This window comes from Saimiri boliviensis, chromosome 11 (assembly GCF_048565385.1).
Source record: "Saimiri boliviensis isolate mSaiBol1 chromosome 11, mSaiBol1.pri, whole genome shotgun sequence".
Classification (NCBI taxonomy): Eukaryota; Metazoa; Chordata; class Mammalia; order Primates; family Cebidae; genus Saimiri; species Saimiri boliviensis.
The window spans coordinates 111,425,464-111,451,506 of record NC_133459.1 but is presented as its reverse complement, the minus strand read 5'-3'; the positions used below and the strand labels follow the sequence as shown (position 1 = coordinate 111,451,506).

The window sequence follows — 26,043 nt, the reverse complement described above, 5'->3', positions numbered from 1 at the left end:
CAGATTACACATAGACTTGAAGCATCCTCAGTCGAAATTTATGTAGGGAATATGATTAGTTTTTCCAAACCTTTTGAAATTTTACTTTAAAATTTTTTTTAGTGTGTTGGGGATTTCTTTTCATGAAAGAACTGCTCTCCTGCTTCTAGGTACATTTGATTTAGCAATATATTTAGTACCATTATGTGGAAAGTACTTGAGTCAGATCTTGATGTTCTGCCTTCTGGTTTCTTTTAAAATAAATCTTTCAAGTTAAAATGTTTTTCTTTCACTGTTTGAAAAGGCTTTTATTCCTCCTTTATCAAAGTTTTACATTTACTTTCTCAGTTCAAGTTAAGGTTTCTGGATATTTGGAATTTAGCAATGCTATCTGCAAAGCTAATGTTTTTCATCCAGTGTTTTTCTGTGCCCGCAATACTTTGCACAGGCAAATTGGCACCCTCAGGTCTCTGGTGTTTTTAGGGTGGTGGTGGGGAAGGAGTCAGCTTGCATTCAAATATATAGCTCCTTTTATCTGTTCTTTATAATGGGAACCATAGTTTCTTTTGACGTGTACCCTTGATTTCTAGGGATTTCTTTCCATTTTTTTCTTTCTTTAAAACTTTTCCTTGTTTTGGTAAGAAAAGCTCACTTTGTCTTTCAGCTTGAGACCTGCCTCTCTTTTGTTTATCATGTGTAGGTTTCCTTTGACAGAACCATTCAATATTGCACAGACATTTCAGGCTTCTGTTCTTCACTTTATTGGGGTCCTCCTGTAAACAAAGCTTCTTGTTTCCCAAAAGCCTTCAGTGTTTCACTGTTGATGATTCTTTTGCCTCTCTCTATCCATTTCCTTGGCTACCTCCTTTGGTTTCACTTCATTATTGATCACTTTCTTATGTAAATCTTCAAGAAGATCTGATTTGTATATTCTGTTTCCTTAATTCATGTTTTCTCCTATATTATATCAAGATGGAAATTATATAATTGAAGTCTTACATTATTAAGGGCATGGAAAATTATAGTAAATATAATTATTTTATAGGTTCTCATTTGATTGAAATAATTTTTAGACTCCTAGGGTATAATAAGTAGTATTTATGTAGCTGTTCTTGTTCTTTTTGATATTGGAATGTTCTTTTCTATTTGAGCTAAAATAATGAAAAATAATTCTTTGATTAAAATGATTAATTTCATGTAATTTTTACCAGTTGTCCCCTGAAGCAACCTTTTACTTAAAACACATTTGTGCATATTTCATCTTTATTGAAATAGACCTTAAATAAATAGGACTGAATTAGAGAGTCAGTTATTTGGGTCAAAGAAAGGAAGGTCTTTCCTGACATTAAGGACAATTAAGCATTGAGGTAAATATGAAGGAATTTTTGATAATTAGTTGAATTTTCTGTGGACTTCTTCACAACTAGGAAAAGTGTTCATTTCCTTTGAATTTTTTATTTTTCTTTTTTATTTTTTAAGAGACGTGGTCTCACTCTGTTGCACAGGCTGGAGTGCAGAGGCATGATCATAGCTCCCTACGTCCTCGAACTCCTGTGATCTTCCCATGTCTTTCTTCCAAAGTGCTGAGATGTGATATAGGTGTGAAGTACTGCACCTGGCCTGCTTTAAATGTCCTAAGAGTGCAAAACTCCAGGTGCAAAACTGTGCTAGATAATTCTCAGGATACTCTCTATTCTTAATGCTTTTTGATTATTATTTAAATAGCGTAGATCCATCTTGTTTGATGGAACTGATTTGTTTCTACTTTCTTTCCTTCTTTAAAACACCAGAAGGCCCTTCTCTTTTATGTCCTGTACTTCTTTTCTAGCTGGTTGAATTGTTTGCTTATCCAAAGTTTTATTTTTTCCTTGACCTGTTTAGGCCATTTGCGCCTATTAGAATATCATTATTTAATGTTGTAAAAACCAGCAAAAGATGAGTACAAATAAAAAGAGTCCTTGTGTCCATAAAGTCTAAGTTAGGTGTCTCGGAAGAAATGCGAATTACTTAAATGCATTGTAAAATGTAGGTGGATTCTGCACTCAGATTTCTTCACACGGGTGCTTTAAGTTTGCAAACTCTGAAACATGAAATCAAGCAAACAAGATGAAACTCCTATCAGAGAGGAAGCTATGATTTCTCATCGAAAGCTTGGCTAACTGATTAATATTTTATATTTTGAGCTAAAATAAAATGCTTAGGATATGAATGCATCCTTTAGTTTTCTGATGTCCCACCATGATTTCCTGTTTGATTATCTGTCCCTTTGGAGTCAGATAAGAAGGCTGCCACAGAGTCTAGATATTTCCAGTTGAGTGGTCCATGTGACCTCCTATCTGCAACTAGTTTATGCCATAGTATATAATTCTAGTGCTTCTGATTTTTTTCTGGTTTGTTTTGCTCTTTACTATTTTTGAAGAATTTAGAGTATTCCATCAAATGTAGTACATATGTACAATGAATGCTTAAATGGGTAAAATGTGCATTAGGAAAACTAATAAAACATTTATAGGAAAAAACCACCTCTTAAATACTTTATTTCAATTTACCTTCTAGAGATAAAAAAAAGAAACAACTTTTTAAATATGTTACATCCCCAAATGACTGATGCCTTGGGGAAGAGATGCTATTTATTGTCGTGGACCATCCGGGACGGGTAGGCACGTCTGCCAGGGGTCTCTCGACCTGCAAGAGGGTCCCAACACCTGGAAGAGGGAGTGCACCTGGAAAAATAATAAAGACAGAGAGAGAGAAAGCGAGGCGTCCGGAGGGCTGATAGGCTGTGCCTAAACAGCAAATTTTATTTTTCAAAGGCCAGGAATAAATACACTTTCTTGGCTCTGGTTTATGTCATAGCAAGAGGAAATGCAAATGTATACCTCACATGGCCTATACAATAGAGAAGTCAGATATGCAATCAGTGGTTGTAAAAAGTAACAGAATTTCCTGTAATCACAAAGCTTGTTTACATCCAAACATTATTCCTCCTGGCTGCAGGTATCTCTGGTTTGATCTTGTTTTAGAACTGAGATGTGAAAAGGTTTTTTGGTTTTGCTCATCAGAATATCTTTTAACCGGATTCTCCTTTGTCTACTCCTGACTCAACTTATCTCGACTTCCCCATTCAGGAGTCTCTGAGTCAGAAATCAAAGCCATCCCTTATAGTGACAGTTAAACCATTATCTAGGGTACAAGGCAGTCAGGTAAGGTTTAAGACTTATTCTTAAAGAGTCATAAAAAGGTTAAAAGCAGGAACCGGTTGCTGGCAGGGGGTCACTAGGTCTATCATTTAGGCCCAAACGATATTGTGGTTGATACTAGAAACTGATCATTCATCTTTCAGATCCTCTTTCCGGATAGCTCGACTGCCTCCAGTAGGAAACTGTGTTTGGGATCAAACTCACCGTATAGTGAGACTCACGCCTTTTGGGGGTCTCACGCGGGAATGTTCCCCACAATTTATATTCTTAAATATATATTTATTATAGGAGATTATTAAAACCATGTACAGCCTATTTTATCTGTGTGTTTTAATGTAAAGGGTGTTATGAAAAGAAGAGACCAAATACAAGCAGAACTGGATTCCAAAGTTGAAGCTTTGACCTACAAAAAGACAGACGCTGATCCGGTAAGTTTTTAAGTTTCTTGATAAAACTATGTAGAATTTATTGTCTAAAATGTTTATTAGCAATGTAGAGCTTCCTTACGTGATTGTTTCTAAGCATTCAGCAAATTATGGTAAAACTAATTTTTAAAATTCATTATGCATTGAATACCATGTGAGTTTACAAGCTTAGCAATGATGCTTTTCTGCTTTTCTGACTTATGTCTCATACTATTAGCTCTAGTAAGAAAGGCAAAGATGAGAGTTATAGTTATTGTTTAGAAAGATTGCAGGGATGTGATATTTTTTAAAAAGGAGATAACATGTTGGAAAAAAGTATAAAAGGTAATGCTAGCATTATTCTAGCCTGGTTAACTACTCAGTAAATAAATCTACTTTTTTCCTCGCTTTTGGAGATATTTATATAAAATACATTAATTTTTCTATATACTGTTTTCTAGGTATTGTTAAAATCTTTATGAAAGGGAGTATCTTTGCAAGTTTAATCTTTCCTTTAAGATATATTCTTAAGGAAATTTTCAAAGAAAATGAGATCTAATAACATATTATGAGTTCTCATATATTCATTACTGGGCTTCCTTAATTCTCAACATTTTGCTCAACTTTTATTGTCTCTCCTCATTTTAAATTTATACCAAAGTATTGTAAAGCAAATTCTAGATATAGATTATTTTACCCATGGTATTTTTGTATTTATATTTTAGTATCTTTGCATTTTCAGAGTAATATTATCGGGTAGAAAGAATTATTCTCATTTTAGAAGAGAAAAGACACTTGAAAGAGAGTAACTTGCCTAAGTTTATATGTAGGTCTTGAAATGCGGAGTAGGATTGGAGGTGATGGCGTCTCTTGCCTGCCTCAGACAGTGCCCCCTGTTGGAAAGCAGGTATAGAAGAGAGAGAAATGGATTATTACTCAAATGAACTTCTACTGAGTGCATTATGAAAGATTTTTCAAATTTTCCTTTTTATTAAGGATTTAGGTTGTTATTGAATACAATATTGAGTGCGTTTACATCAGGTGAGTGGGGGAGTCCTTGAAACTTCTTGTAAATGTGTAGTATTGCAGCCTCCTCGGCCCTGACCTGGCCAAGGACTCTGCATCCCGTCCCCGCCAGCACATTAATTTTCTCCCAAACTTTAATCACTTTATAACACAATATATAACTTCCTAATTAGTTTCCTTTGTGTGTATTTTACCTCTCTTGCCCTCTACATATTGAAACACCTTAAGGGCAGATTTTTGTTGTTGTTGTTCACTGGGTATTCCCAGACCTTGTGCACGGCCTGGCACGTGGTAGTCACTCAATAAATACATAGTGAAGGAACGAGTGGAAGCTGCAGTGACTACGCTGATTTGTGAAAGCATATTAAAGACCTGAAGCGTGAAGTCTCTGCAAAATCAGACTGTGCAATTATTTCATTATTTAATCAATATTGTGAAAACCAGTAAAAGATGACTACAAATACAAAGAGTCCTTATGTCTACAAAGTCTAACTTGCATGTCTCTATGCAACTTAGAATTCTTATGCTATGAATTATTCTCATGTTTCTTGACTATGTATATTAACTGAAATGCTGTTCTCCCCAGGGGAATGTGAGTGGGGAGTGTGGTGGGCTGCTGTGGACAGAGTAGGAGAAAGGAATCTGTGAGACAGAATAACGGAAAGTACAGAACTAGAGGAACTAGTGCTCAAGGGAAAAATCATCTTTATGATTTAGAGAGAACCCAACATTAACCTTTTCCATTTAATAGGAAACAACCAACTCCTAACTCTCTCAATATATATATAGTTAAGAAACATATGTATGTATATATGTTTCTTATATATATACACACACTTGTATGTATATATACATATATAAGTATATATATTATATATATGTAAGAATATGTATATGAAACATATACATATGTTTCTTAACTATATATACATAGAGTTGAGTCAATTAGAAGGAACAATGAAAGGATGGATATGTGTATAGAAATTGTAATTGCATCTTTTGAATTTTACAATTTGTTTTTAATCGTTAAATAACTAAGGATATTAAAGTTAATGGTTAGACAGAATTTTGCTCTTGACAAAATACTAGGAACAGTAGAATATTTTAAAGTTTCAGGAGAATAATAGCATGGCAGAAAAAAACCAAGCATATGTTCAGAATGGCTTATATGCATGTTTTAAAATGAAAGGAAGTTTAGTTGGGATTGTTCCAACCACAAAAGCACAAGGGAAAAAAAATAGCTTGGGTTCAAATATGGCTAGGATTTCCCAACTTAGTTTAAAAAAAACACACATTTATTTTTCCATTGGGCTTGCAAATATTTTGTCTTCTGCTTAATCAGAACTTCCTTGATACTGCATTATATTTTAATCATCAGTATATATTTATGATTTCATTTGTGTGTGTATGTGTGTGATGCATGTGATGCATGTCTACTATAAAGTGTTTAATACCCATGAAGTTGCTACATTGTAAGATTGCAAAAATTTAAAACTTTAAATTATCTGCATTATATCCTGTAAGATACTTTTGGTTGATTACATTTCAAAACAGACACATTTAACAGAGGCATTGCAGGTGTTTTTTTGTTACTCATCAAAACAAATCTTTCCTAAAATTTATGGGGACTGATTTAATGATTTGTGAATGGCACTGTTTATATTTTCAAACAATTAATTTGTTTATAGGCCTTCTCACTTCCAAAATCCCTGTGTCTTAGGATGGTATCTTTGGGAGAAGCCTACCTGAGTTACTCTAAAAACGAACCTGCCATGATTGGCCACAGAGAGACTGGAAGGAAGTTGCTTAGAAATATGCAGGATAGGGTCACCATGGCAACGTGCCCTTGTGAGGTCCTTCTAAGGAGCAGTCCTTTGCAGTCGCCATGACGACCCTGGCAGAGAACTGAATATAGCAATCTGCCTGGTTGTTTACCATGGCAACTCAAACAGGGCCATTTTGGAGACAACCGTGGGGCCATTTCTATGGAGACATTGGGGAAGCCTTCAGAGGCTCCATCAAATTCACCTTTGGGTGGGACGCTGTGTGCAAACCCAGCAAAGTGACTGATAATGAAAAGGTCAGTGAATGAAGCCGTAGTAAGAAAGGCGAAGATTAGAGGAGTTATAATTATTGTATAGAAAGATTGCAGTGATGTGGCATTCCAGAGGACATTTGACTATATCAGGTGACCTTCCTGTGGGTTTTGTGGCATGAAAATACAAGAGCTCTGGTCTTTTTACCTTGCCGATAACCCCGCATGTGTTGTAAATGAACACTAATGGCATCACATTTATTTTTTCTTATCACACAGATATATCCACAAAAGGTATTTGTCTTTCTGCAAACTAAAATAATAGCTGATAATGAGGTCCTTCTTATATTACCTGGGTAGTTTTAAAGTGGCTCCTTCTTAGAGTTTGTGGTTTGTAGTTCTTACCTCACAGCAATAAAATTAATGGTTTCAAAGTGACTCAAGTCAGTAAAGACATTCTGAATATTCATTTGAAGGTCAGTTCAACTGTTTAAGTAGAGTTTTGTCATCAAAGCTTTGGAATTTGATAGATCAAATATCAAATCCTAGTTCACCTGTTTATTTATTTTGTGACCCAGGACAAGTTTTTCAACTTCTTCTAACCTCATTTTACCATGTATAGTTTGAGGAAATTATTAGTACCTTTCTAATAGGCTTAAGGATTAAATTACATGATGCAAATAAATTGCTTGGATCATAATAAGCACTCAGTAGTATTTAGCTGCTGTTATTTTGATGATGGTATAGAGGTAATATTTGAGATTGGGCCTGTGAAATGGCTATGGAAGTATTTATTGCAAAGCACAAGGAATGTTTCAGGTAGAATGGATATTATGAAAAGTATTAGAAGCTCATAAAGCATGCTGAATTGATTAAATGAGATTGGCTCATGGAGGGGAGGGTACACTGAGGAAAAGGAGATGTGACTTAAAGGTGGACTACAGTCAGGTGGAAAGGAGGCCTTATCTGTCAGGTTGAGAAATATATACTTTATCCTTTGGTCAGTATGGATCTAGTGAGAACCTGAACTGAAGAGGGAGGCTGAGGAGTTGCAGAGAAGTGTTAATTTGAGAAAGAGGTAAGCAGAGGTTAGGATCCATGTCACTTAAAGAATGAGGGGCAGCCAATGTTTCAAGTTGCTAATGACTCTAGCATTTCTGACTTGCAGGAGGGCAGATAGTGGCTCTCTATGCTGAGCTACAGATTAAAAAGTGAAGAAATTTGGAGGTGTGCAACTTTACATATTGATAAGATGATATTTAAGGTTGAGGTATTCAACAAAAACTTTTCAGCAAAGTTAATTAGGTATTTACCATATGAACGTCACTATTCCCAGCACTGGGGAAAGAAACCAGTTTCTCATGAGGCTTATGTTCTAGTGGGTTAAAAAAAAAGTTAATAATTAAAATTTATAGTATGTTGTGATATAGTGATAAGTGTGAAGGAGAGAGAATGTTGAGGAGCAGTGCAACTTAGAATTAGGGGTCAGTAAAATATTCACTAAGGAGATAATGTGTAAGTAATTTGTGTACCTGGGGGAAGAGGCTTTCAGGCAGAGGGGACAGTATATGCAAAATGAAAATATGCTTGTACATTCCAGATAATACAAGAAGGTCAGTGTTGCAGAAATGAAGTGAGCAAGTAGAAGAGTTGTGGAAAATGAAGTCAGAAGTAACCAGGGATTAGATCATATAGGGTCTTAATAAGGTTTTGATCTCAGTGAGAAAGGAAAATAGTTGAATAGAGGAGTAACATAATCAAACTTAAGTTATAAGATGATTATTGTGCTTGGCAAAAGCACAAGATGATGTACATCTGCTATGTGCATGGGATGGAGGAAAGCTGGAGCTGGAAAGTCGCTCTTACAATATTCCCGGTGAGATGTGATAGCTTGGACCAGAGCAGAAGTGATGTGAAGGGGTCAGAAGTTGAGTGTATTTCACAGGAATGGCTGTTTGTTATTTGGTGGGCTGTGGATCATGGGACAATAAGGAGAGGCAAGGATGATTCGGCAGTTTTAGACTGAGCAACTGGAAGGTGATAGCTGAAATGAGGAGACTTTGGAAACAACAGGTTTAATGGGGAAGATAAGTTTCTCATAGTTGGTCAGGTAAAGTTGATTTGCCTATTAAGTCACCTAGGCGGAGCCATTGAGTAGGGAGTTACGTGTAAAAATTCATAGGTTCAGCTGAAGATATATATTTGGAAGTTATTAGCAAATAGATGATATTTAAAGCTATGAGATTTGTCAAGGTCATTCAAGTATGAGAAAAGAGAGAAGAAAGAAGGCCAGTAAGAGCCTTGGCATATTTCAATATTGAGAGATTAATGATAATGGAAGAATCAGAATTTCTGGCTGATGAGGAGAAGGAAAAGAATTTGGTTCAGCTTTGACTGGTGATAAATCATTGCACCAGTAAGATGAACTAAACAGATCTGATTAGGGTCATCCAACTTTTTAAACCAATTCTCCATGTGAGGCATTTCTGAAAACAATTTGATATATGGTAACTAAGATATTTCCAGAGTAATTGAGTTGGATTATGTGTTCAATAAAGAAGATATTCAATGAAATAGATACTGTTCTATGAAAGTCATAATTTTTGACTGGGATGATAAAGGTATAATAATAACTGAGATTATGAGGAAACTCAGATATTTGGAGAAACTTGTGGGTTTTGCCATTTTGTTATAGGTTTTCAGAGTCAGAGCTTCTGTTTGAAAATGCTTATTCATTTCACTGCTTAACTGTAAAATAAATAAGATTCATCTGTGGTGCTAAATAATACTGCATATCTATTTTATTTTTATTTTTGAATGGATGATTTATAGTTTTCCACTCAAAGCATTCAAATATAAATGAATATGAATACATTTGACATTTAGCAATATGTGCATAGAATTGGAAAGTTGGATCTAGATATAATGCCATAGCTGTTTAGCAGCATATTTATGTGAGCAAAGAAATGCATTTTCATAAGATCATCATAGTCTGGATTTTTACACAGCCACATTCAGTAGATACAAACAGATACCAGATTATTCAAGCTGGTCCTTATTCAGTATGGCGTGCTATTTTTGGCTGGTGTTTTACTCTCATCCTTAAATAGAGGCTATTAATTTTCAAATGATCTTGGCAATGTACTAAATGCTGTACAGAGCAAGATTGCCTTCTCTCTAATTCTAGGAAGCTTTAAAGAAATAATATTGACATGGTGAAGCTTTCTTGTGATCAGAGGTGAAGATCCCTTCTTCCTTTCCTTAAGTATTTTCTGGCTCACTTCTCTCCTGAACTTTTTACAAATTATTCCTTTCTATATGCCTCATTTCTTAATATAATCTATTTTCTACTGTGCCTTTTTTTGTCTGTTTGCATGTATTTGTCTGTCATACACAGATAAACATGCGTCCACACATGTACACACACATACATAGCAGTAAAGAACATGGCAACCCCGTCTCTATTAAAAATACAAAAAATCAGCTGGGCATGGTGGCGTGTTCCTGTAATTCCAGCTACTCAGGAGGCTGAGGCAGGAGAATTGCCTGAACCCAGGAGGCGGAGGCTGCGGTGAGCCGAGATCACGCCATTGCACTCCAGCCTGGGTAACAAGAGCGAAACTCCATCTCAAAAAAAAAAAAAAAAAAGAACACGGCAGTGTCCAATGGGATGAGAAGAGGCTTTTGTTGTTGTTGTTTTTCTTGCGTATTTCATTAGTTTATCCTAAAAGGGACCTGACTGACATTTCCTCAAAACTTACTGGTCAGAATTATGAAAAGTCAGGATGAAATCAGTCATATGGAGTGGGAATGTGGCCATCAGAATTTACTTACCAGCTACAATACACCCCCTGTTACAGATACCTGAGAAAATTGAGGCCTTTCCAAAATATAATGTAGAGAATGGAGGATGGATTCTGGATAAAACAATAATAAATGCTGGCCACAGACCGTACATCAGGGTAGTGGGTTTGCATACACATAGCTGGCTAGGAATTTGGAATGGTCCATGAGTGATGCCGTAATCAAAAAGGCCCTCAGCAGCCAGCTCCTCCCAGAAGAAAGTACCAGGGAGTGCCTAGAATTCCTTTCCCTCTCTGCCTTCTCTGGCAGCCCTCCTTCATCCAAGGCTTTATTGGCTTGAGATGTTGTTATGAAAGCAAAACTGTATGCTCCTATTTATATAAACTTGTAAAGAATAATAATGAATATTTGATTAAGTTGAAAAAATTACTATATCTGCCTTATGAATAAGAGTCTGTTGAGCCTGAGATCTCTGGTTGGAATTTTACCATGTTGGATTTTTCTCTCTGTCGTTTACTTTTGTGCCCCTGGCATTTCCAAACAGAGCTGTCTCTGAGAAGTATTTAATATAAGGTCTTAATTCCAGCTGCAGATTTGTGTGTAATTTAAAGCACGACATTTTGTGGCAGAGGCCACTTACTGCCTTTGTAGTCCTGGTCAAGTTACTTAGCGTTCTCCATACTTTAGTTTTCTCAACTCTGAGAGATGTGGGTAATACCTTACTTAGAGTGTTGTTAAATGAGCACATTGAAACTCTTAGCCCAGTGCCTAACCAGGATTAGATTGCAAATATTTCTAGAAACAACGTTAAAGGAACTTTCTTTGAAGTATGTATTGGGTATTTCAAAGTTTGGAAAGTGCTAACTGCAGTCCTGCTTGTGAGACCTCCACAGTGTTAAAATAAGAAAAAAGAAAAAGCGAGGCAGCAATTAGCTTGAGCTGTGTAGTGCTCTACCTGGTAGCTCTAGGCAGTTGCATATATACTTGAAATTGTGTCTGAATTTATGCAGACTATTCAGAAGTTGTGCTTTGGACTCTTATGGAATTATTTACTAAACTCACTCAATGTTGTACCATTGATTTATAAGGACATTTTAGGGAGAACCATAAATCCATTTAGGATAAATATCAACAGCACTGACTATTTTGTATTTTTCCTTCATGAGACCTCAGGAGAAAGCTTTTATTTACATTTCAGCACCAGCAATACGGTTTCGTTTCTCCTGAGTAGCTAGTGTATTTTCAGCTTATACACATTTTGGGTTTTATACCTGATCCTATCCCATTTATCTCACTTTTTACATTAGTTACTAGACAATTGAGAGCCCCCATTCCAATCCACTTCTTTCTGGCAAGTGTGTCTTTTGTGTGTCAAATTCACCATTGGCTTTATCTTGTTTTTTTCCTTACTCTCATGTTCACATTGCAATAATGTCTTTCCTTTCTGTCTTTAAACTTGTAGAGTACAATTTTGGAAGCTCTCTTACATGGAATATGGACTCTAATAAGGAATAAATTAGAAACAAATTAATAAGAACTAGAGGCAAAGTATTCCAAATCATTTTAAAGACCACACATTTCTTACAACATATTGTGACCCACCCTGCCCAAACGTGTTTTTAGTTATTTCTTTTGAAATTCATAAACACCAGCATGTCTGTTATGAACACAAACCTGAACACAGAATGACTCATGCAACCATTACCCAGAAAACTTGTCAAGAGATATTTGAGGGTGAGGCAAAAAATGCTGTACTCTTCTCAGATTTTACCCATGAAATTTGCTTAGGAAAGTAACTGCATATTAAGGTTCACTAATTTGAAAATAGAACGTATAAATGTACAGTCTTGATGAATAAGGCCTGTGTATGTTTGTGGCGGATGAGGGTGAAAGGGGAGAAGAAAGAAAAAGACAAAGGCTGTGGAAAAAAGAGAGGCATTGTGACAGTGTTGCAGATAATTTCTAAAGAAAGACTAAGCTCTGAGTCTTTCTCTAGGAAGATTTTTTTTTTTTTTTTTCTGTTGCCTTAACTGTAACAGAAAAAGTAACAGATGGACAAGTAAAAGGGGTAGTTTAAAATTCAAGTCATTTCTTCTCAGGATTTTAAGAAATGCTACTTACGTGTCCTTTGGATTTGTGGTGTGTTTTATGGGGTTTGCCTGCCATAGATAGAAAGTTTAAATAGCCTTCCTATATAGAAACTCAAAATAGATTCAATTTCTTTTTAATTTAGACTTTTTGTTAATAAGAAATATGTCCTGAGGATCTGTCCTACATATCTTTTTCACTCCTGGCCCTGCCTGGGCACTTAATAAATATTTCATTATGCTTAGAGCAGTAACACAGTGGGAATCAGAAGCTGGGAGAGCGGTTTGATTCACTTTTATTTAACTTGTGACCTTAATCAGACATTAATTATTCTTTATCCATGTACATGCCGAAATTCTGCTTAAAGAAATTTTTTTGAAGACGAATTAACGTTTATAAATCTGGGACTTGTGTTAGTAAAAATTTTGGTAAGTTATAGTATGAATGTGTAAAGGGTTAGCAGGCGTCCCCGAACTTTTTACACAGGGGGCCAGTTCACTGTCCCTCAGACCGTTGGAGGGCCGCCACATACTGTGCTCCTCTCGCTGACCACCAATGAAAGAGGTGCCCCTTCCTGAAGCACGGTGGGGAGCCAGATAAATGGCCTCAGGGGGCCGCAGTTTGGGGACGCCTGGGTTAGAGAATACCTCATGATACTCTAAAACATTTAAAGTATAAATCGTTTGTTGTTGTTTTTGTTGTTTTGAGACAGAGTCCAGCTCTGTCACCCAGGCAGGAGGGCAGTGGCACAATCTCAGCTCACTGTAACCTCCGTCTCCTGGGTTCAAGTGATTCTCCTGCCTCAGCCTCCCAAGTAACTGGGATTAAGCATGTGCTACCATGCCCAGCTAATTTTTGTATTTTTTGTAGAGACAGGGTCTCACCATGTTGGCGAGGCTGGATCTTGAATTCCTGATCTCAAGTGATCCACCTGCCTTGGCTTCCCAAAGTGCTGAGATTATAGGCACGAGCCACCACATGTGGCCTAAAGTATAAATAGTTTGCTATTAAATATCAAAAGTTGTGTTCCCACAAAATAGAGAACCAGTAGTTATCCTTCTAGCACATTTGGATATCACTAAATTGAGAATGCATTTTGATTTATTGCAGGCATACTTTGGAGATACTATGTTCAGTTTCAGACTGCCACAATAAAGCTAGTCACAAGAAATTTTTGGTTTCCCAGTGCATATAAAAGTCATGTTTGCACTATACTGTAGTCTATTAAGCATGCAATAGCATTATGTCTTAAAAATGTACACCTTATTTAAACAGTACATCATTGTTAAAAATGCTAATGATCATATGAGCCTTCAGAGGACTGTAATCTTCTTGCTGGTGGAGTGTCTTGCCTCCCTGTTTATGACTACTGACTGATCACGGTGGTGGTTGATGAAGATTGTGTGGCTCTGGCAATTTCTTAAAGTATGAGAACAAGGAGGTTTGCTGCATAAATTGCTTCTTCCTTTCACTGATGAATTCTCTGGATGCAGTGTTAACTAAGTTTACATAATATTCTGTATTCTGTGTAACTAAGTGTACATAATATTCTGAATTCTTTGTGGTCGTCTTTATAGCATCTTTACCAGGAGCAGATTCTACTTAAAGAAATCAGTTTCTTTACTCATCCATAAGAGGTAACTCTTCATCTCTTCAAATTCTGTCGTGAGATTATAGCAATTCAGCCACCTCTTCAGGCTCTACTTCTTTTTTTTTTTTTTTTTTTTTTTGAGACGGAGTTTCGCTCTTGTTACCCAGGCTGGAGTGCAATGGCGCGATCTCGGCTCACTGCAACCTCCGCCTCCTGGGTTCAGGCAATTCTCCTGCCTCAGCCTCTTCAGGCTCTACTTCTAATTATAGTTCTGTACAATTTCTGTCACACCTGCAGTTACTTCCTCCACTGAAGTCTTGAATCCCTCAAAGTCATCTGTAAGAGTTGGAAACAACTTTTTCCAAATTTCTCTAAATGTTAATATTTTGATCTGCTCCCATGAATCACAAATATTATTAATGGAATCTAGAATGGTGTATTCTTTCCAGAAGATTTTTAATTCATTCAGTTCCATCAAGGGAATTATTATCTATGGCAGCTACAGCCTTACAAATGTATTTCTTAAATAATAAGACTGGAGAGTCTAAATGACTCCTTGACCCATGGACTGTGGAAGTTATGTTAGCTGGCATGAAAGTCATATTAATCCCCTTGTGCATTTCCATCAGACTTCTTCAGTGACCAAGTACATTGTCAATAAACTAATACTTTGAAAGGAATCTTTTTTCCTGAGCAGTAGATCTCAAGAGCGGGCTTAAAATATTCAGTAAACCATGCTGTAAACAGATAACACTGTCATCCAGGCTTTGTTATTCCAGGAATAGAGCACAGGCAGAGTAGATTTAGCATAATTCTTAAGAGACCTAGAATTTCAGAATGGTAAATGGGCATTGGCTTCAACTTAAAATCACCAACTACATTAGCTCCTAACAAGAGAGTCAGGCTGTCCTTTGAAGCTAGGCATTGACTTTTCCTCTCTAGCTATGAAAGTCTTAGATAACATCTTCTTCCAATATAAAACTTTTGTGTACATTGAAAATCTGTTGTTTAGTATAGCCATCCATATCAATGATCTTCTGGATAACTTATTACAACTTCTACAACAGGAGTTGTTGCTTCACCTTGCATTTTTATATTATGGAAATAGGTTCTTTCCTTAAACCTGGTGAACCACCCTCTGCTATCTTCAAACATTTCCTCTCCAGCTTCCTCACCTCTCTCAGCCTTCATAAAGTCGAAGAGTTAGGGCATTGGCTTAGGGATTAGGCTTTGGCTTAAGGGAATGTTATGGCTGGTTTGATCTTTTATTCAGACCACTGAAACTTTCTCCATATCAGCAATAAGGCGTTTTTTGCTTTCTTATAATTGATGTGTTTACTGGAATAGCAGTTTTAATTTCTTCCAAGGACTTTTTCTTTGCATTCAGAACTTGTCTAACTGTTCTGTGCAAGAGGCCCAGCTTGCAGCCAGTCTCAGCTTTCAAAATGCCTTCCTCACTAAATTTAATCATTTCTAGCTTTTGATTTAAAGTGAGGGATGCGCAATTCTTCCTTTCACTTGAACACATAAAAGCCATTGTAGGGTTATTAATTGGCCATATTTCAATATTATTAGGTCTCCAGGAATAGGAAGAAGAGGAACAGAGACAATGGTCGGTGGTAGTCAGAACATAACACATTTATGGATTAGATTCACTGCTTTATATGAACATAGTTCACCCCCTTCAAATTATAGTGGCAACGTGAAACACTACACAGATCACCATGACAGATATGATAATAATGAAAACTTTTGATATTGTAAGAATTGCCAAAATGTGACACATATGAAGGAAGCACATGTTGTTGGAAAAATGATGCTGATAGGCTTACTTAGTACAAGGTTGTCACAAAGCTTCAATTTCTAAAAAAAAAAAAAAAAAAAAAAAAAAAAAAAAAAAATGGAGTATCTGCAAAGTACAGTAAGCACAGTACAATAAAATGAAATACAGTATAATTAGTAGACTTTGTGGAGTAAGCCTTTTTTTCCTGCTGAATCTTAATAGTCAATTTAGGGGGATGGCAATGCCCCAATCACATGCCCATTCAACTTTTAGAGAATTTCTAGACTCAAACTACTGTTTTCATTTTATAAGCATATTTGACATATATTTAGTACATTTTGTATGCCAGGCACTGTACTTATCATTTGCATATATCAGCCTATGTCTAATCCTATGAGATAGGTAGTAGTTTGTTCCCATTTTTGTAGATGAGAAAATTGAGTCCTAGAAAATAAATCAGCAAATAGTTCTTAACTCCTTTGATGTCCAGGTCCTGGGTGGAGGAGATACTGTGGTGAAGAAGACTGACAAAGATCCTCTCCCTAAGAAGCTTGTTCTCTAGTGTAAGGACAGTGAAAATAAGTAAAAAAAAAAAAAAAAGAAAAAGAAAAAAAAAGTGTATGATAATTTTAGACCATGATTAGTGCTATAAAGAAAATAAAACAGGGTACTATGATAAAGAATACTAGGAGAAGAAGTATCTAGAGTGATCAGAGGAGGTCTTTCTGAGGAGATGACCCTGAGAACAGAGCCAAATCATGATAAGGGGGCGTCGATCCAAATTCCGGAGCACCAGTTTTGGAAGAAGGAGGAAGAACCATGATCCTCTGAAATGAGAATGAATTCACATGTTCCAGGAGCCTCATTAAAGTTGCAAGTAGCTAGATTATGAAGGACAGAGGGACAGCACTGTGGCCTGAGGACTGAAAGCAAGAGGGTGAAGAATGTGCAGGCCTTGGGTTTTCTTCTGGTTGCAGTAGAGAGCCCATGAAGGGTTTCGAGTAGGGAAGAGTTGTGATTTGACATGTTACATGTTTTTAAATTTCTTTCTAAGTGACGAACTTACAGAAAAGTTGCGTGTACACTTCAAATACATTCATTTCCTTTGAACCATTGGAGAAAAAGTTGTAAATCTAATAACGCTTGAATGTGTTTCTTATAAACAAGAATATTTTCCTATATAACTATAATACAACCATCAATATCAATACATTATTTATATATTTATATTATCAAATGCTCAGACCCATTCAAGTTTCACCAGTGTTCTCTAATGTTTTTTGACAGTAATTAGTTAGATGTCTCCTTTGGTCTGGATCAGTTCTTTCATCTTCCCTTGACTTTCATGACCATTCTCCATTTGAAGATTATTTTGTAGAATGCTTCCTATTTTAACTTGTTTCATATTTCCTTATGCTTGGATTTATATCATCAATCTTTGACAGTAATATCACGTGTTACTGTGATCCTCTCATTGATTCCTTTTAGATTGTACGTGATATTTATTTGTCCCGTTAATGATCACTGATTAACAATCACTTGATCACTGATTAAGGCAATGTCTTTCTAGCTTCTCCACTATAAAATTACTCTTTTTCCAGTGTAATTAATCAGTATTTTGTGGGGAGCATCTTTGAGACTGATGATCCCATCACTTGTTGTACCTTAACTTTAAATTTATTCATGTGCGGATTTGTTTTTCATTTTAGGAAGTGGGTTTTAGCCCACTATTGTCATTACTTGTTTTGATACATGAGTTACCCAAATTAGATGATTGGGACCATCTTCAAGCTGACTTCTGTGCCCTTTTGACATGTTCACGTCATTTTGATCACCTCTTTGCTTCTGGTATAACAAAACATTCTGACTCTCTTGTACTATACCTGTCTTAGCCCTGGAATCAGTCATTTATCTAATGAGCCCTGGTCCCTTTTAGTAGAAAAAGTTATATTTAGAATACAGTATCTTGGCATTAGATATGTTCATTGCTATTCAGGTATCACTATCTAAGACCTTCTTTATGAGCAGAGCTAGGGAGTATGTCTGTTTAATCATACACATGCACACACACCCACACACACACACACACACACACATGTTTTTATATCTATTATTTATTTGTGTATTTACATATATAATAAAACAATGAATTTACACTGAGACTCCAATTTTAACCTAGTTATATGGATTCATCCTTGATATTTTTTTCTCCATAGAGGTAGTTCCTTTTCTGACAGTGAGAGACAGGCTCTCATTATCTTTTCTAAGTCTACTTATTTGATTGATCCCCTGTGTGTAACCAATCCTGCATAGCCCAAGTCGTCTTTCCTAAGTGGCGGCATTCCCCACTCCACTTGGGTTTTCACACACTGCAGGGGCCACACCTCTACTTTACCACACTTCTGTTTCCCCATGCCAGGTTTGCCTCCCATCCCCATATGGTACCCTCTTCATCCTGCTTGGGTTGTTACTCCCTGCTCTAGGCCACTGTCTGCAGGAACTACTTCCTCATCTAATTTTGACATTCTGTGCCAGGCCACCATGACTTTGCCTCCTTTTCTCCACCAATGTGGACATTAGTCTTGTATCTGGAGCGATGAACCTTTAGAGCAGAGCTGTTCAGGAAGAAAAAGGAGAAAGGAAGAGTTGACAGTTGCTTCCAAATGCTCACTGTGTTTCCTGCGTAGGAAAACAGAAAGTTATGTTGTATCCAGTACCATGGATAAGAGGTGATGATGGCATAAACAAAGAAGGTAGTAGTGGAGATTTTGATAAGAGTTAAGTGATTTGCTCATAGTTATACAGCTAGTAATAGCAGAGCCAGAGCTGTAACCTAACGCTCTACACTCCCTGATGTATCATAAAATACATTTTTTTTCCCTGATGGGTGGGTCTGAAGTCTAGGGAGATGAGAAAATTTTAAGGCAAGTAACAATTATCTGCTACTAAAATCAAAGCAAAAAGGAATGAAAGTTTGATGTTTTCTTCTTTTATCTTCTTTAAAAAATATACTTAGTTTTCATAATAAATTGTAAATTGCAACTTGGAAATGCTTTGAAATACATAGGGAGATGAGAAAATTTTAAGGCAAGTAACAATTATCTGCTACTAAAATCAAAGCAAAAAGGAATAAAAGTTTGGTGTTTTCTGCTTTTATCGTCTTTAAAAAATATACTTAGATTTCATAATAAATTGTAAATTGCTACTTTGAAATGCTTTGAAATATGTAGAGTTATAATTATCTCAGAGAGTTGAAAGTCTTTTTTTCTCTCAAGGAATTATTTTATAGAATTATGCATTAACTAGATCAACAAGTCATACTAAAACTAATTGATGACAATAATAATAGCTAACATTTCTTAAGCACACACGATGTGCCAGGCAGAGTTCTAAATGTTCTATGTGTATTGTTTCATTTAAGTCTCACATAATACGGTGGGGTGTAGGTACTATTATTTTCCTCGCCTTATAAGCTTTTATATTTGTTGTTAATATGACAGTTGAGAAACAGAGGAATAGAATTACTTGAACAACATGCACATGTAGGAATTTTTGAGGCAGAACTTCAGAAATTGTGCTATTAACTATTTTCCAGGACTTGAAAACTATATTCCAGGACAAAACCTGTAAATAGCCTACTGCTCCTTTACCTATAGCAGAAACCACTGTATCTAATCCCAGAACAATCCTCAGAAAATACTTATCAACATGCTTCAAATGATTAATACCAATCAGAGTTTGCATGTGATAAATTCTCTTGGCCAGAACATCCTTGGTGACTTGAAATATTTCATTACAGTGAACTGGCAGTCTTGATAGTGTTTATTTTAGGTTAAATTGACCTACCTTGTTTATCTCTCAGTCACAAAGCGGGTATGAAATGAGTTAAGGAGGTAGTTTCTTCCCTTAATGTATGTCAGTGGTTCTCATAAGCAGTGTGGCTAGGGAGAGCCTAAGAGGCATTTCAAAATACACAAAATTACAATGAAACTGCCCTTCCCCAGGAGGCAGATTCTGTTGCTTCTAAGACCTTCTTATTTAGAAGCTTTTCATCTAAACTTAGTAGGAAAAAAGAGATATTCGTGAAATACGTTCAAAATAAACCTTAATGCATTTGAAGAGCTGTTGCAGACCCTTGTACCAGGAAAATGCAAGACATGCAATGGGGACTCCATACATGAGGAAATGAAAAGGGCATGCACATAGATCAGGTGGTGAGAGAAGTGGCAGATGGTGGCAATTACTTATCCCATGTAGAAGCGCAAATGTAAGGCCTCCCTAACATGTTTCCTGAAGAAGGTTCCTCACCAGAAAATATAGTTTTTGTCCAGTGTCAAATTTTTAGTTACAATATTTAGATTAACTTTGTTCTACATAGTCAAGATCACACATGAATGTGTGATTTTTAATGTATATTACATAATACATCAATATAGAAATAACACCTTTTTCTACTTTCACTTGCATTTTCATTACTTCTTTTATCATCCAACACTTTTATTGGAAGAGGAAATATTTACACACAATTTAACCATCAGGGAAAAGGAACTGAGTTCTGTTTTTATGCCCTGTGTTCTGAATCCGGATGTAATGTGTCCCTACAAATATTACTTCCTAACCACGACTACTCATTTATATAACATTAGGTACTTCAACATGTCATTCATCCCATAAGATATATAGTCTTGATCTCATAACTAATTAGCACATTGCTTTTACAAATAACCCCAAATTATGATTTATTTGAATAGATAATATATTCACATCGCTCAAAATTTGTAAATTTAGAAAAAGACACACGGTTAAAAGTGTGCCCATTCCAATATCCTATTCTTCCAAGTCCCACTACCCATATTATTAATATGAGTACATCCTATTGTTAATTCCTTCTGCAGCCTTCCAGTTTCTTTATGGATATGCAGTAGATACCAATATACTTTTTGACTTTTTAATGCAATGGTAATACACTCTGAAGATTTCTGTACTTCGCTTTTTTTAAGTAATAATATCTTGGAGATCATTCCACTTTTTGGTGTTTTACAACTACATGATACTCTGTTGTATGGCTGTGCACAATTTATTTAACCTGACCCCTGCTGGTAGATATTTATTTCTAATATTTTGTGACTATAAACAATACTTTGCTGAAGAATTTTGTACATGTTATTTGCAAGTATACCAGTAGATCTTTAGAATAAATGCTTAGAAGTAAAATTGCTAAATCGAAGGGTAATTTTGATAGCTCTTTACTAAATGAGTGATCTTGAGCAAATCAGCTAACTTCTCTGTGCCTTAGTTTCTTATTTTGTGGATTAGAGATGATAATAGTACCTAGCTCATAATGCTAAATGTGTTAACCATGTAGGGTGCTTAAGAGTATTGCCTGGCCCATAGGAAGGGGTAAAAGAATTACCTCTGCTGCTGTTGTTCTTGTTATTACCCAGTTGCTGTCCACAGGAGAGCTATTTACCTTCTCACCAGCTAGCTTACCCTGTACCCTCCACCCACAGTCTTGTTAAGGGGAGATATCAAACTCCATCTGAAAGGTGAAAAATGGTATCTCCTTGTAGGTTTAATTTTGCATTTCCCTTCTAATGAGTGGGGCTAAGCATAGCTTTATGTATTTAAGTAATTTTTTTTTTTCTGTGATTGTCTGGTTTTTGTTATATTTTCTCTATTCTTGATCTCTGTCTCTCTGATTTATAGGAACTATTTGGGAAATTAGTCTTTATTTTCCATTTATATTATAATTTTTTGTACTGATTTTTACTAGCAGAAATTTCTAATTTTTATAAAGTCAGGTTTATCTCTGTTTTTCTTTTTTTTATTGCATTTTAGGTTTTGGGGTACATGTGAAGAACATGCAAGATTGTTGCATAGGTACACACATGGCAGTGTGATTTGCTGCCTTCCTTCACCTTTAAGGACAAATTAGAAAGTGTTCTACTTTAGGTGACAGAAAAAAATGTCTCATGGTTTCTTCCATTAATCTTTGAGCTTCCTTTTTTACATTAGAATCTTTGAGCCATTTGAAATTGGTTATAAATGTGAGGTTTTTGAGTAAACTATATACTATATATATATAAATGATATCTATCAAGTATCTATTATATATGTTTCAGCTATATATATTATATATACTAAACTATTTATATTTTAATAACTGTCCCAGTTGTGCCCAAGTTGTCTATTGAATAATCATGTTTTCCCTAGTGATTTGATCCTACCTTTGAAATATGCTTAATTTGTTTTCATATGCAACAATGTTAAGACTTTCTATGTGTTCCCTTGGTCTGTTAATACTTGAAAACCGTACTGTGTCAATAATGAAGGTTTTGTAATATGTTTGATAAATGACAGGACTTGTCTACCTCCACTCTATGTTCCTCTTGTTTTTCTATTTACAGAGCTTTTAAGAGTAAAGTATTTATAATGATAACCAAATGCCTGAATCATAAAAGATTTTCTAGAAATAACTCTGTTGTTAATCTTTGTCTCTTTCCTTTAAAAACTGACTCCATTAGCAGACTATTGTGTATGTTCAAAAGTACCGTTAATTGAGTTTGCCTCAGGCTAATATATCTTACAAAATATTATCTCATTTTTTCAAAATGAAATGATTGTGAAAATACTCAGTAATATTAGAGTATTTCTAGGAAAACACATGAAAGCAATTTTATCCCTATTAAAGGACAGTTTTTTGAGTGAACCCCTAATGTTTATGCTTGAGCTATACATATGATGTTTACATGATCACAAATTTCTAGAGCTATACTGTACATTATGGTACCCACTAGCCACATGTGCTATTTACTCTTACGTTTCCATTAATTAAAATTAAGTATAATTAAAAATTCTGTTTCTCAGTCACACTAGCTGAATTTCAGTAGTCACATGTAGCTTTTGATACCATGTTGGATGGTCCAGAATAGAGTATTACTGTCATCACAGAATGTTACATTTGGCTGGATTTGTTTTACAGTATGTTGCAGCTTTAGGTGCTGCTTTTTATATACAGTAGTTTGGTTGATTGAATCAAAGAAGAGAGGTCATTTATCATGGAAGTTTTAGCTTTGGTAGGGATTCAGATAGAGAAGAGATGAATGTCTGAAAGAAACTTCAGGGGCATTCACCTGATTAAAACTATAGTGTACACAGTACTATAGCAAAAATAATATGGTAGTCGCCAAACTCTTTTGATCACATACTCCATCAAATAAATATTTTTTTAAGCACACCTCCCAGTACATGTTCATTTTTTCTTTACAGATTATTTACTTCCACCTCAGGTTGAATATTTTCAATGCATTTGTCTGAAACCCAAAATGCTCCAAAATCTGATACTTTTTGAGTACTGACTTGATGCCCACAAAAAAATGCTCTTTGGAGCATTTTGGATTTTGGATTTTCAGATTAGGAATGCTGAACAGGTAAGTATAGTACAGAAATTCCAAAATCTGAAACGCTTTTGGTCCTAAGCATTTTGGTTAAGGGATGCTTAACCTGTACTATACTCACATTTTACTTGTGTTATAAACTGTGCATATAAGTAGACATTGAAAACAATGAATAACGGTTAAATATAAATAGAAGTTCCTTTATGTAGTACTGTGAGCTGTCTTGTATATGCCTTGAACCTCATCTATCCAATTTTGGAGTTTCAGAGTTTGTTGGGGTTCGTATCAAAAGCTTTAGAGAACCTAGGTTCTAGATCGAAGTTTCAAAATAAGTCACTCTTAACTTCAGTAAGCCTTATTTTTTCTTGTAAATAAACTGGGAACAATAATATTTACCTTACAGGGTACATTGAGAACTAAATGAGAAAATATATGAGGCATTGTTTAGTTAAGTAGTGAGTGAAATACAAATACTTAATAACAGAAAATTGGCCTGTGAAGGTCTGTGAAATCCATAAATTTTGATTTTCGGCTTTGAAATAATTTTTAACTTTGGAAAACCTAATGGCAATAGAACATATTGCTTTTCTAGGCTTAGGTTATATTTTGCAGAAAAGCACAGGAAATTATATCTAAAGAGTTAAAAGACTGTGAATTTTTTTGTTTTATTTTTAGGGAACCACATCATTTTTTTAAGATAGGAATATATGAATGACTGATAGAAGCACCTAGAAAGAAGTGAATCCTTTGCATTCTAATGTATATTTAGTGGCTTTTGTTGTATAGAAGATTCAGAGGAGAGCTCTACCTTTCCTAAAATGTGGCCCTTTAAATAATGGGCTTTCTGTTTCCTGCAATGTCACAAGAAATTATAATCATTATTTGAGGGATGTTAATGGTGTTGAAGGTGCTGGCTTGAAAGGTGATGCGTTAACTACTTTTGTGGGTGTTTTATGACTCAATTTGTCATTTTTAGAAAATGCATTGTGTTTTACTGAACAAGTTACATTTGGATAACACAATCTGCAATGGGTTTCAGGGAGAGAGGCTTCCACTTTTTAAGAAAAGTGTGTATTGTAAAGTATGTAAAAAAGGTACTACTTCGTAATCACATGTATGCTTAAGCAGCGTTGTATAATCAAGCATCTAATTTCTTCAGACACGTCTCACCTCTCTCACGAGTCAGAAAATAATACAATTTTATTGTTAAGAACCCTCTTATCTTTCCCCTGCAATTTAATTAATACTTGTTAAGAAGAGGTAGCTGTCAGATTAGAAATGAATTTCAGAATTTTCTATTGTCTTCTGATGGAGTAGCAATCTAAATCCTTTTATTTAGATATATTATTTTTAAGAACTTTTCAAAATGATAATTTCCCAGCTTTTCTGATTATGAAGAGAAATTTTTAGCATTTGAATAAATAGATTGAATGGTTGATTTTTTTTCCCCATAAAAGGAAATAATAGATAAGCCATTAAAAAAGGAAAATGATGTATTTTTAAGAATAACTATCAAATAATAAAATTTTAAGCGAAATTTTATCATTTTGCTGGGGCAGGAGAATTGCTTGAACCCAGAAGGCAGAGGTTGCAGTGAGCTGACATCGTGCCACTGCACTTCAGCCTGGACGACAGAGCAAAACTTTGATGCAAAAAAAAGAAAATTTTATTATGGTGAATATTGGCAATTTTGTCATATTTATTCAATACTTACACTTCATATTTCTTTTTTATTGTTAGTAAGCTGGCAAAATAAAAAACATTATAATGTTCTTAATGATAGAACATTTTTGTATTTTTCCTGGTTCTAAAGTAAATGCTTCCAAAATTTTATTATTTTGCTCAAAAATGTTGGCTTTAGGCACATCTGTGGTATTTAAAAGTGGAAAGAAATAATCCTGATAAAGCCAGTAGAGAAATCTAAGTCTAGATTAATTACTAACCTTACACTTTCCTGAAATCATTCATTCAATCTACAGATATTTGCTAAATTCCCACCCAGTGTAAACACTGAGCATAACAATGAAAAGATAGACCCTTATGACAGTCCTAATATCCCAACAGAAAAGTACGAGAGAAATAAAGTAATTGCTAGATCTAAAGAATGTTAAGGAAATGAAGAATGGACTGAGGTAGGAAATGGAAAGAAAAAAAAAAAAAAGAAACAGAGAACAACAACCCTACTTTGTACATGAATGTTCTGGGAAGCATTATTTGGAAACTATTATTTAAGCTAAGATGAAAGGAAAGAAAACTAGCAAAAGATTTAAAATAGATGATTTTTTAAGATGCTTTACTATTTGAAGCTCCTTCAATATCTCTCAATAAAGTTTTAAACTTTTTTCCCTCAAAAAGGCCATGTGTACATACTAAGTACCTTATTTTGTTGGCTTGTATTTATCATAAATTTTGTATTTTAAAACATTTTATGGCCTTTTTTTTAAAGCCGGAATTACAGAAGAGTAATTCACTTTTGCGTATCTATTCTATATTTAATGATTTAAGTTATTTTTAATTTTAACAGTTTATAAACTAGTTTTTTGTGTAGAAAATTCTAGGCTGGGTACCGTGACTGTAAGCCCAGCACTTTAGGAAGCTGAGGTGGGCAGATCACCTGAGGTCAGGAATTCAAGACCAGCCTGGCCAACACGATGAAACCCCGTCTCTACTAAAAAATTAGCCAGACACAGTGGTGCACACCTGTAGTTCCAGCTACTCGGGAGGCTGGGGCAGGAG

General features: G+C 35.3%; 1 protein-coding gene across 7 annotated transcripts in view; it reads left to right on the top strand.

The window, feature by feature from the left end:
• The window catches only part of SNX7 (sorting nexin 7), a 199,829-nt gene that overhangs the window by 40,341 nt on the left and 133,445 nt on the right, over positions 1-26,043 (top strand). For all 7 annotated transcript variants that reach the window (XM_074381383.1, XM_074381387.1, XM_010343822.3 and 4 more), the window contains one exon: positions 3,521-3,607. In XM_074381383.1, coding sequence (XP_074237484.1) covers positions 3,521-3,607 — 87 coding nt within the window. The remainder of the gene's footprint in view (positions 1-3,520; positions 3,608-26,043) is intronic.